This window comes from Microtus ochrogaster, chromosome 17 (assembly GCF_000317375.1).
Source record: "Microtus ochrogaster isolate Prairie Vole_2 chromosome 17, MicOch1.0, whole genome shotgun sequence".
Taxonomy (NCBI): domain Eukaryota; kingdom Metazoa; phylum Chordata; class Mammalia; order Rodentia; family Cricetidae; genus Microtus; species Microtus ochrogaster.
This window is the reverse complement of record NC_022019.1, coordinates 13441399-13455162: the sequence shown is the minus strand read 5'-3', so window position 1 is coordinate 13455162 and position 13764 is coordinate 13441399. Positions and strand designations below refer to the sequence as shown.

Genomic DNA, 13764 nt, shown 5'->3' with positions numbered 1-13764 from the left:
GATTAATAAAGATGGGTTAATTTAAGATATAAGCATTAGTAATAAGAATCTTGAGCTAACAGGCCAAACAGCGTTGCAATTAATATAGTTTCTGTGTGATTATTTGGGTCTGGGCAGCTGGGAAACAAATAATCAGTTTCTGCCTACAGTGGGTTGCCTTGCCCAGCCTTGATGGGAGTGTTTGTGCCCAGTCTTATTGTATCTTGCTGTGTCATGTTTGGCTGATATACTGGGAGGCCTGCCTTTTTTGGGGGGGAGGGGAGGAGTGGAGGGTATATCTTGGGGAAAGGGGAGGTGGGGGGCAATGGGAAGAGTGGAGGGAAGGGAAGCTGCAGTTGGATGTACTGTATGAGAGAAGAATAAATATATGCTCAACTATATGCTGTCCGTAAGACAGGTTTCATATTCAAAGACAAATAAATTGGAAGCAAGATTGGAAAAGACAGATCATGTAGAAAGCAGCCACCACCAGACAAAATAAACTGTAATGTAAATCTTAAAACTATAGAAAAAAAGAAAGGCATCCTCAATGCTGAGAGAATTCACAGAGCTGGCCATGTAGTATATGCCTATAATCCTGGAACTTTAGATGTCGAGACAAGACAGTCAAGTGTTTCAAGTAAGCCTGAGTTACATAGCGAGACTGCCTTGAACACAAACACACAGTCAATGCATAAGAAGATATAACAAAAAACATACACACAAAACAGAACTTCAAAAAACTTATGAGAACTGAAGGGAGAAAGGGATAAGACTAATACATGGTGATACCAATAATCGCACTTTCCAGAAGTAAAATAATTAGAAAGCAATAAGGAAACAAAGCCTAACATTCCACCCAACATGTGAAGAAAACACATGGCTCTCAAATGTTTACCAAGGTGACTTTAACTTTCCTTTAGGCAGGGACATATCTCTCAGTCCTCAAACTACAGGGGGAGTGCGCATGTGATAGTATCCAGAAGGGATGACACTATTTCCAGAAGCAATAAACAGGTGTGTTTTCCAATTGCCATGAAATCTGGAATAGGGAACTGTGGTGGAGTGCATGCCTAATATGCACAAGTTCCTGAGTTCAATGAGAAAACAGAAGGAAAACCCTTAGGAAATTAAAAAACATATGGAAATTAAACAACACTTTCCTAACCAATGAGTCAAGGAAGAAACCATATGGAAATTATAAAATACTTTGAGATGATTAGAAACAAAGAACCCAACATACACAAACTTTTGTAATGAAGGAATCAAGGCGGTACTTGATGGAAACTTAAGTTGTAAATACCTTCTGTCAGACACACTGACCAGGAAAAAGATGACTCAATTATTAAAGCATGAGTGAGGTGGGGCTTATCTCTGCAGAGATAATGAAGAGTCCTAAGGAAAGAGTGTGGATAATGGTATGTCAACTAGGTCTATAACCAAAACAAAGTGAACAAAATTTTAAGGAAAAAACAAACTCCCAACTACTCCCAACTTAATTCATGAGTGCCGCTCCAACCGCCATCAAAGGGGGGGGGCTAAATTTATTTTTTAATTTATTCTTTTTCTATGTTCATGTTATACAGTTTAGGACTATAAAACTGTGATCAACATATTTGGTTGTGAGTAGCCTAGCTCCATAAAGTCAATCTGGAGAAAGTTAAATGGGCAATGGATGCTGGTCAGAACTAAGCAGAGCCTGGATTCAAAATCCTGATTCAGCTCCTTACTGGGTATGGGACAGGACAAGTTACTCTCTGGAAAGCAGGTGATAAACTAACCCAGGCCCTACACAGCTGCAGTTTCATCCTTGGCCTCAGACTACACACATCCTGCCTGCACTGACCTGCCTAAGCTTTGGAACCCTGACTACAGCCAACAAGAAGCTACCCGTTGAGTCAGACAGCCACCTCCTTGCCTTGGTTTTCTCATCTGTAACTGTGGAACTTCACACCTGTTTCTCAATTATATACAGCAGTTAGCACAGCATCCAGCACTTGGTAAGTGTCACATCAGTTACAGCTAAAAATAAGGACTCTTAGAAGAGGTTTGGCCTGGAGGGTGCATATCGCTACCAAGCGGAACAACTGGCTCTAGAACTCACTGCAGTCACTTGCCTAATGAGAAGGCCAAACCAGAGACTCAACACACAGACCAACAAAGATTAAGAGATATTAGTCTTGAGATTATCACACACACAAATATTTCAAAGACACTCTATCTCCTGGGAAAATCAAAGGAAACTGGTGTAAGGCCTTCAAAAGTCATCTAAGCAGAGGAAGAGACTGGGAGGAAAAGGCAATCTTTCTGTTAAAAACTGTCAAAAGAAAACATATAGAAAATAAAATATTCTAGATTTTAAAAGGACACAAACTCAAAACATTAAAATAAAAATTGTCTTACTTCAAACAAACAAACCACAGAAAACAAACAAACAAATAAAGACATGAGAATAGACCTGTTATAGCCGGGTGGTGACAACACGTGCCTCTAATCCCAGCACTTGGAAAGCAGAGGCAGGCGGATGGATCTCTGTGAGTTCAAGCCAGAATGATCTACACAGTGAGTTCCAGGACAGCCAGGGTTGTTACACAGAGAAATCCTGTCTCAAACCCTCCCCAACCCCCCCCCCCAAAAGACCACGGTACCACATACCTATAAAGTCACAGCATTTAAAGAGTTAAGGCAGGAGGATGTAGGGTTGGAGACACACTGAGCTACATGGTGAATTCCAAGCTAGCCAGGATGACATAGAATCTTTTGCTTTCTAAATACAGAATCAAAAACGTTGGCTTCTACAAGTTCCTCATAAAAAACAACGACAAGTCTTTGGTTTTATTATATTATCTGGGATAGGCTCTTTAAGTGAACAGGCTCAAAAGCGGGACACTATCCACACATCTGTCCGGCAGACCTAGAGACAGTCACGTGGGTACAGCTTAGCCTTGGGTGAACTCTTTACCATCTCACAGGAAGTGCCTCCTGACTTACTTCCTAGGACATTGGTATCCCCCTTCAGACATTTATTCCTGTTTTGTTTTTTGAATATTTATTGTTTGTTTAGGGCCTGACCTCACAAAATTCATGCTGATCTTGAGTTCGACCAAGGATAATTCTGAATTCCTGATACTACATGGCCTCTACCTTCTTAGTGCTGGGATTATAGTCATGTGTCACCAGGCTTAGGTTTCTTCTGTTGTTGTTTCTTTCTTTTCCTTTTCTAAACGTGCACTGCTGTTTTGCCTGTACTCATGCACGTGGCAGTCTGAGGACAACTTTCGGGAGTTCTCTCTCCCCTTCCACCAGTGAGCTCCACGGATGGATCTCAAAGTCATTAGGCTTGGGGAACGAGAGCCTCTGCTCAGGAAACTGCCATTGCTCCCACCCCACCACCTCAATTCACTATTACTTAATGGTAAGAAAAAGTAAAAATATATTCTGACAAGAAATTATCTCACAAAGGGACATTACATTTATGTACAGGTTTGTGTGTTAGTTGGAGATGAAAGAAACAGAAATGAGGACTGCAGAGTGCGCCCTGGAAAGCACAGCGGTGCTTCACCTTCAGCAGTCTCTTGCAAGCCTAACGGGCATGTGAAGCAGTTTAGTGTGGTTTCTGATTTAAGTCAATTAGGGAATATGGTCCTCACTGTAAGATTGGCAACCAACCTAACTTCAGCATGGAAACGTGCAACCTCCACACTGCGCTTGAGACGACGGAAGCGCAGAGGAACACACACGCTGCAGCGACTACACAGGCTAGTTTAAAGCAGCCTCTTCAGGAGCTCTCTGCACTTGAGCTTCTCAGCCACCACCAGAGTGAGAAAATACGGGCATCACACGTCGGAGGCAGGTTTCTTCCCATGCAGGAAAATGGTGTGCCCATACATGCTGGTTTTACAAGCAAGCAGCTTATCCAGAATTTGAAGAGGAAGATAGAATAAAAAGCAGTCTCCAAGAGCTATAAAACAAGAAAAAGCCCCTCATACATGACACAAAAACACTTCTAACACTGTAGAGAACGCCTGCTCAGAACGGGTGGGAAAGCCTCTGGATAGAAACTACAGCTCCAAACATTTAATTTGGAGACAGTCATTATCTCCCACCTCAAAGCCTGCCTGTGTAGACAGATAACAGACAGCTTTCAAACTGGATATCTACTTAAAGTCAGTGAAATTCTGATAAAGTCTTGTCGGATGAGCAAATGAATCATTTCTGACTATTATAACAGAACAATTCCACAGTCTGATTTAGGCTCTAGAAACACTGCTATTCTAATTAATATATAAATTCTACTTTTTAATATCAACTTGATTCATAACTGACAAGATTTCAAAGTAATACATCTGCTAGTAGGAAACTGATAAGGCATGGTATCCAGACAACCAGATATTACTCATCAGTAGAAGAAAATGAGTGCTTGAGCTATGAAGTGACACAGAGGAACCTTAAATGCAGTTAGTCACTGAAGAACCCAGGTGGACGCTATCAAGACTTGACTCCAATGACAAGACCCTTTGGCAGAGATGCGTGATTGCAGTACTTCAGGAGAGCAAAGAACAAACAGGCAGGGCACAGATAACCTTGAGGGCTGTGATATCATCCTGTGTGGTATTTTAATTGTGGATACACATTGTTGACCTCTGTCAAAACCTCAATGGCATGTACAATACCAAGAGGAGGCCTACTGTCAACTAGGGGTGCTAGTTCCTAGCATATGACATATCAGCATAGGTTCCCTGACTGCAACCAATGGGACACTGTGGGCGGTGACAGTGGAGGAGAAACTGGGAACGTATGGTGGACCAGAAGATATTTTGGAAGTCTCTCAACTTTCTGTTCAATCTTGTTGTGAACTAAAAACTGCGCTAGGGAATAAAGTTTAGTTTTAAATGTAAACTGAGAAGTTGATTTATAACACCTGGTCTAAAGTTCTGTGATTTTAAAAAAAAAAAAAAAGAGCAATACAATTTTTTTGCAATTGTAAAATAGTTGACTCGTATATAATATTTTCTTTCTTCACTTTAGAGAAATATAACAAGGGAAGTGGTTTGATTGTGCTGGGAGTGAAATTGCTAGATCTACGTAGATATGAGTGCCAAATGTATGCCGTTTAAGAGCAGATAGAACTGGATAAGTGGGGAAAAGTGGAGCTGCTATAGTGTGGATGTCTATGCCCACCTCAAGCCTTTTATTGAGATCCTCGCCTTTAAGGTGATGCTCACATGTGGGGGCCTTTGGAGGACCAAGTCATGTGGGCAGACCTTCGTGAACAGGATTAGCACCTTCACCCCTTCCACCATGAGAAGACCCAGCAAGAACGAGGAGTGTATGAGCCAGAAAAGCAGGCAGTCCCCAGGCATGGAACCTGCCGTAGCTCAGGGTTTCCTGGACCCCAGAACCATGAGAAATACATCTCTATGTTTGTATACTACCCCGTTTATGACATTTTGTTACAATGACTAAGAGAACAATTATTGAGTCAAAGTCCCACATCTTATAAGTAAAGAAAATGAGGCTGTGGGTCACAAGATGATTAAAAGACAGAAAAGAATGAACTCAGTGTCTGCTTACCCCAGCAATTCAACACAATTATAATAAAGTTCTTAAAATTCAGAGATGCTAACATTTTCTTCTCCCATGTATTCATTTTTTTCCCCAGAAGACATGACACCAATTAGTATATTTCTTTAGCTGATAATACTCATCAACCTTTGTATATTTACTCATTTATTCCCAGAGGTCATTAAATTTTTTTTGTTTGTTTTAGAAATTCTTAAACAGCCCTAAGAAAACATTTTACTGACAGTGAATATAAAATGCAAGTGTTTATTACTAAAGCCAAGGCTATGCTCACCACCCTATCATTGTTAGTGAGAAGCTAGAATCTTGGCCGACCTCTTGCAGAGGTAAAAATCCACCCATGGTGGGAGCAGCTGCGACTGTGACGGAATCTACAAATAACATGCTGGGAATTCGGCAGGCACTGTTATTATATCCTGTTTACACTGTCATTTCTCCTATCAGCAGGATATTATTTATACAGACCCCACCCCTGCACTTCTTGTTTATCTTATTATAGAAGCCCTACAGATCTATAAAAAGCAGCCTCTGCATTTACTTCTGGAATAGCACATGTGTTGGAATTTTGCACCTTGCTATACTTTTTTATTTAGCATTTTCTGTTGTTAGGCACCATCCGCTCTGATTTTATCTTAAGGTTGATTCCACATATTAGAGTTGAACTCAAATGACTTGCAGAGAATCTGCTATAGAACAACAAAAAAGCATGTCTAGGTAATGGCCAGATATTCCAGGGATGGGAAGGCTTCCTAAACCAGGCTCACCCTCCCCTGAGTGGGTCAGTCATAAGGGCTTCACTAACTCATTGTTCTTCCCAGACATGAGAAGTGCTGTTTCTGTTAGCTTCCTGGCTGGACAGGCCAGGACACAAATGTGATTAATTCATAATACATGAGAAGCACAACTCAGTGAGTTAGCCAATAGATAAAAAGTAGATTAGCCTGCCTATTAATTTCCTCATTTTCCTGTTTTGTAGATTAAAACAAAATAGCAAAAAAAAAAAAGGTCCTGCAACTTTCTTACCCACAAAAATGTATAGGACTGTTGAGCAAGCAATCATCCCTGAAACAGTGCCTCAGTGTACCTTTTGACGTGTGGTTTGAGCTAAACACACCCAGCTCCTTTGTGCTTCAGCTAGATCTATCAGATGGCAAGGTAGGTGTGAAATGTTCCAGGTAAAAGAAAGGGCAGTGACAGACCCTCTGAAGAAACTGCATCACTTAGGTAAGGATTAAACCAATGTCAGAATATCAGAATGCCACCCTAACAGAATGAGGTGCGGTTAGTAGAAACGGATAGAGTTATGCTGGGGAGGTAAAGGCCTTCTAGTAAACCAAGAATTTGGTAGCATGGAAATGAGCAGGATTCTCAAAACTACAAGTTGTTAAATTCAGTTGTGTGAATATACATAATAGAAGATGGCAATAAAAATGGATGCATTTTAAGAATTTTAATGCATTATAAGAATTTCCTGGACTGGCGGAATGGCTCAGTGGATAAAGGTATTTGCTGCCAAGGCTTATGACCTGAGTTCAATCCCTGTAACACACATGATAGAAGAAAAAAAGAAACTCTTACCCCAACACATACACTGTGACACTCATGCAGGAACACACACAAAAATAATGCTTTTGTGTTTTGTTTTGTTTTTTAAATTTCTTGTTTTAGACAATGAAGAGCCAAAGGTAGGTTCACAGAAATGTAAACCCAATCCTTTGGAACAAAAACAAAGAGGGAAACCTCTTTGAGGTGAAGCTGAAATGGGGAAGACATTTTTAACAACATCCCATCGTTACGGTGGTGAAAGGAAGGCCATATGTACAACAGGTAACAAATGTCTAAGTGTATCTCAGCTCCTCCTTTCCCAATCGGGGGATGGTATTACTGAATGATAATCAATGCCTAACAACTGGTACTCATGTTTGCAAAGTTTTCCAGTTTTCCAGAACAGTCCTTCTCCAACCTAAATCACTTAGGGGATCTGGCTGAAATGTAAATTCTACTTCACCAGATTTAGAGGTGCCATAGTGTATTCCTACATGTCTAACAAGTTTTCAGCTAATGCCAAAACTGCTATTTCCTGGACTGTATTTTGAATAGCAAGATGTAAAACATCTTTCAGTTTCCCTTTCTAAAATGGAAATATTTGATACACTGTGTTTAACTCATTATGAAACAATGCTTTTAGATATGCCACCCTATCTGGCATAAGGAAGACCTTTATAGGTATCTTTTTATGATTTGCAACAATGTTGGACACTCATCCAAAGCCACTATTTTACAAGTCCAAGACAAGGGCTGGCTCAGAGGGTAAGGGAATTTGTCATAAAGCCTGGCAAGGTGAGTTTGATCCCAGGATTCACATAGTAGAAGGAGAGAACTGATTTACTCAAGCTGTCTTCTGTCCTACACACACTCATGCCTAAGATGATTCAAGATTCAGTATATTCAGTACTCAGAAATATTCTCTTCTGAACAAAAACAACCTCGCGATTCTATCATGTTACAAATTCATCTTGCACCCCCCCCCATGCACCCAGGTTTGCAAACTAGGACATATATTGCTTATAGTCCTAAAATAGAGGCTAAAGTAAAGGTACAAAAAGACAAGATCCCCATCATGGCATAAACTACCACATCACGAGTTTCAGTAACACCCGCACGACTTGCCCTCATAGTGTGTTAAGCACCGTAACTTAGTTTTTTTAAGATAAAGATTAATAATTTAATATCTTACACATCCCACTGGCAAATACCTAAAGACTTAAATAATTAAATTCACACACCTTTCTTTACCATTAAGACTTCTATATAGAGGACATGTTTAAAAGTCTTTTTACCAGTAACAAAGACATTGTTTATAAAAGAATATTACTGGTAAAATATATACACTTGCATGTATGTATAAATATAAAGGGTTGGCTGACATAGGTACAGGGAATGAAATACTTTTAACTCTGAAGTTACATTTTTAAGTCAATTACTAAGCAGGAACAACCTCTTAAGAATATTTACTTCAGTATGTACCAGCGTTTCCACCACAGAAGAAACATCTGGAGGAGCTCAGATGTCAACCTGTAACCACAAAGTATGAAAACTGAGGCAAGGGCTTAAGATGCCCCAAGGCATAAGTTTGCAACTGTGAACAAAAAGGGGTGGTGATGGTATTACTTGCACTGTCAGTGCAGAAAGTATAATAACACAGCAAATGTAAATGTTTTAGAAGAACTGGTTCCTCTAGGACTTTATAACTAAGGACAGGCATACATGAACAGTGATGGCATACCTACACCCAGATTCAAGAGTTCCAAAATGATACATATATACCACATGTCAGGGTGAGGTCTGGGTCGGGTGGAGAATGGGATGGGATAGAAACAACAACAACAAAAGGACAGTGCTGACCCTCATCTTCTTAAGAGGGGTGTGAGGAAAGTTTTCACATACAGAAAAGGTCATTCAAAAGACAGTTTTCAGTAGGGGATGGGGAGGTTCATATATCCCAGCCGCAAGAGGTCATTATTAGCCACAGAGTGAGTTTGAGGCCAGCCTCAACTGCATGCATGCCACCCTGTCTCAAGAAAAGACAAAAAACAACAAAACCAAAGTCCCAACTTCAAACCCCCAAAACAAAAAAGGAAAACAAAGACTTGCGTTTTCCTCATGAGTCACTTTTTACTGGTAAAGTCCTAGATTTAATTGAGAGGACTGCAAAGCTTTTAAAAATAAAGACACAGACAGCAGCTGGTGTGCATGTGTCACAGGCGCTATCATAATCAAGAGGAAACGACACCTCTGTTTCAATTATAAAATAGGGATTTTTTTTCTTATTATTGACGTTACAAAATTTACTAACACAAGTTTTAAAAAGAAAAATGACTGGAGCATGGCCGTGCTATCAGAGACACTGGTTTAAATCCCAGGCTTCCGTCACCATGCCCAAGCCGAGAGGGCTGCAGCACGGAAATAAGCGATAGTCCAACACCTGCACAGACGGCAGAGACGAGACATGATTCTAGAATAAAGGGCTCTCCGGCTCTTACCTGTTACCTGTGCAACAACTGCTTGGGAAATCCTCCGATTGGCAAGAAAGGCTTTGATTTCCTCTTTTATCACACTGCTGTCCCTCCTAACAAAAACAGAAGACAAGACCAACAATGTATGTTGAAGGTAGAAATCCTCATCTTAGCTAAAAGAAAGGTGAAGCAGAGAGGTGGGGAGAACACAGAAAGGAAGGACACAAAAATAAAAGGGGAACAGACTAAACTTTGGTGAAAATATGAAATTACAACAAACCAAGAAACACCAAATACTCCAGTCCTGAAACATCACACCATCAGACAGACACCTCAGTGAATGCCACTGTGGATACAAGTCTCATGTGGGAGGACCATTAATTGCATGCTGTGTATGATCTAAATTAGGAATAAGGTTGCCATATGCAGTATGTATGGTCTCAATATGGGGGAATAAATCATACATAGAAGTCCTGGAAAAATAAAAAGCAGCAGCATTGAAAATCAGCTGAAAGTAGATTGTGGGTTTACAGGTTAATGGAGAAACTGCAGAAGTGACACTCATCTTAAAATCTTGGAAATACTTCAGGGGCGGAAATAAACATCATTTTTACAACTGAAAACACTAGCATTGTAAGAAACACCCTTAGCTGCTTCCTCTCCCTCCCTTCTGCATTAGTTCTTCCCCAAAGATTGTGGGATGATTTGAAATAGTAACAGTTTCATATTAAAAGTAATTATTAATTTCATATTACATGTAATAAATACACAAAATAGTTAATACTAAAACTTATACTATTCAACCTTGGTAGTATATACTCTTGGTCCACTACAAACTATTTAGAAAGTCAGCATGCATTCATAGACCAGACATCCATAAGAATAACAAAGAACAACTCATTCTTTCACCAAACAAACAATAAATAAAAATTAAATCGGAGCCTAAAGACTATAAAACCAGAACACTGTTTCTTGTTCAAGATGAAAACTGACAGAATCATGGTAGCTTATCTAAATAAGGTCAGCAGATTGAGGAACTCGGCTCAAGTCCGTCTGCTGACATCTGCCCTCATATAAATTACAAACTAATAATCTTTCTCAGATGGACCTTTGCAAATAATTTTTTAAAAAAAATCATTCCTCCTTTTATTTTTACAAACATTGTATAAACTTCCCATACCGTATACAACTACTATGATTCCGTATTAAATTTTTTTTTCATTTTTGATGCAGGGACTCAACTCTGTCTCTGTCTGTCTGTCTCTCTCTCTGTGTCTCTCTGTCTCTCTCTCGTTTCTCAGTGTAGCCTTGGCTGTACTGGAACTCGCTCTACAGACCAGGCTGGCTTTGAACTATTCTCCTACCTCTGCCTCCTGTGTGCCGGGATTAAATGCATGCACCACTGCCTGACTGGAACTCACTCACTAAGCGAGCCTGAAACTATTTAGTCCAGGTGGTGCTCAAACACAAGGCAATCCTCCCATCTCAGTCTCCTGGTGTTAAGAGTACAAGCTCCATGTTGGATTTTGTCAAGAAAGGCTGTGGCCATTTCTCTCTCCTCCTCTCTCTCATTTTTAGTTTCCTGAGACACGGTCTATTAGCATATCATGCTGGCCTTGAATTTACAGATCACCTAGTCTCGGCTTCCTGATTGCTAGGGGTGTAGCTGTGTGCTGCCATTCCCAGCTTTCTCTCTTGTATAGTGAGTCTATACCATACCGTTGATTTTGCCTCTTGGCAAAGTCTAAAACGTTAACCACTAGCTATTCACAATAAAACCTTTGACCCTTGATCTAAGACAGACATCACAAACTTTTAAAAACTATTTTGTAAACAAACCACAAATTTCATAGGGTTCAAGTCTCATTGCAGATTGAGTAGAAAAAGAAGTATCCTATCAGAACATGATACCATTCTGCAATTTCAAGTAGCTAGGTCTTTCAGTCCCTCACCTGGAAGCACTATGCACTCTGTTGGGGGTGCCATGCTCCCTGTGGAGCTGTACTCACCATAGCCTGCACAAGTGTGAGTCTCTGCTTCTCTCTGAGCCCAGAGCTCAGAGCTCACTAGTTTGCTTAACTGACTGGCCAGTGAGCTGCAGGGATCCCCTCAGGGCTAAAGGTACAGGCCACCACTGCCTGATTTTTTTTTTATGTGGGTGCTGAAGACATGAACTTAGTTCCTCATTTCTGTGCAGCAGGCACAGCAGTATCTGGGCCATGTCCCTGCTTTGGGGAATTTTGAAAAAGAGTAGAGATGGGATATTGAGTATCTAATTGTAGCTCTAAAACATCCCTGAGTTACTGATTGGAAATCACAGTCAAGCGGTAGGTAACAAGAAAACAAAAATTTAGCTGCCTAATGTAATATTTAAAATTTCACAAACTTATTTAGATTCCAATCTACATGCTGACTACATTTCTTTCAAAATGCCTGTCTCTGGACTCCGGACCAATTATGAGCAAGAGACGACTTTAGCAGTAGCTATTTCAGACGGCTCTTGTACACAAACCAAATAATTTGTCTTCTGACATAACTACAAAATTAAGTTGAATTTTTTTTATATAAACTATTGCATTTCAACATACCAAATGATCTTGGAAAATGAAACTATATTTGAGAATAATTGTTCAGATTAAATTTAAAAATGTACTTTTATAGGCAAAATGAGCAAATGGTATTTTCTTGACTAATAATTTAAAATCAAATTTAAACCAACTCATTTTAAATCAAATGCACCTAGAGCAGACACTAAATCATACAGAACAGATAAACTCAACTATGTAAGCAGCCTAAATTACTCACAGCCTTGCAGCGTGGCATAAAGGACTGCAGCAAGACAGGAGGAGTCCCCAGTGTTCAGAAAGCAGCAACCCACTCACCACCTCCAAGAATCCATTCTTATATATTATGCAGGTTTCTAAAGTATTCACATTAAGTTTAAACAGACATTCTTCACTGCTTTACCATAGATACTTTTTGAAAAACAATTAAAAAAAAAAGATTGGGGTGTGGCTAAAAGCCTAAATGCCTGGCTAGCATCATAAGACCCACCCTGGTCTCAATCTCCAGCCCCCCCACTTCTTAAAAGACAAAAACATGTGAAGGAAAGCCAAATAAGGTTGTGCTCTAGCTTTACCCTTTGTGAAAACAAGAACATTAACACACTCAATCCAAAGATTTGCATTTCTATAGTGTATATTAATTGTGCAAAATAATGGGTCTCACTATGGCATTTTCACACACGTGTATAATACACTTTGATCCAGTCCCTTGGCGGCCATGCCCCCATCCTAATCCCTTCTTCACTCTCACTGGTCCCCTTCCTCTCCCCTTCTCAACTCCAGCTGGTCCTTTCCCTCGCCTCTCCTCCATTCCTTTTGGATTTCCAGAGGTCATGGATATAGCCTGTGGCAGTACGCGTCCCCAGCATGTACAAGACCCTGTGTTCAATCTCTAACATTGGGGGTGGAGGAGCCTTTAAAATGTTCTCCCAAGAAATGACATAAAAAACTGAATGATAGGGGCTGGAGAGATGGCTCAGAGGTTAAGAGCATTGCCTGTCCTTCCAAACGTCCTGAGTTCAATTCCCGGCAACCACATGGTGGCTCACAACCATCTGTAATGAGGTCTGGTGCCCTCTTCTGGCCTGCAGAGATACACACAGACAGAGTATTGTATACATAATAAATAAATAAATAAATAAATAAATAAATAAATAAATAAATATTTTTTAAAAACCGAATGATATAAATACAATATATCATTCATATATACACATACATGCATATATGTGCAAAGGAACTCTCTTTGAGGTAGAAAGTTCTGAAATTGTAAATATACCAGATAAACACAAACTATTATTTCTATAAAACAGTCAGACAGGATCCACAGAAAAGAAGAACCAAATGGTCAACTGTAGCTGTCAGACTGAAGTTAACATCTCAGACCAGGTGCCTCAAAGCACCATGGACAAAGTGCTCTAAAGTCACTTTAGAAGAACGCCTGTTTGCTGGGTTCGCTAGGTATTTGCAAAAACAGTAACATCGCTTGCCTTCACTGTCCAGTTCATTCTACTGGGTTGGCTTGGCTCTTTGTCTTCTTTGCCTGCTCCTGTAACTGCCATTCTACCTTGCAGAATCACCTATTTGCTAGCGTGAAAGATCACTTACACAGACCCCCCCCC

General features: G+C 40.1%; 1 protein-coding gene across 1 annotated transcript in view; it reads right to left on the bottom strand.

Annotated features, from left to right (window-relative positions):
• The window catches only part of Hmbox1 (homeobox containing 1), a 136399-nt gene that overhangs the window by 68880 nt on the left and 53755 nt on the right, over positions 1-13764 (bottom strand). The window contains exon 4 of the mRNA XM_026783169.1: positions 9606-9691. Coding sequence (XP_026638970.1) covers positions 9606-9691 — 86 coding nt within the window. The remainder of the gene's footprint in view (positions 1-9605; positions 9692-13764) is intronic.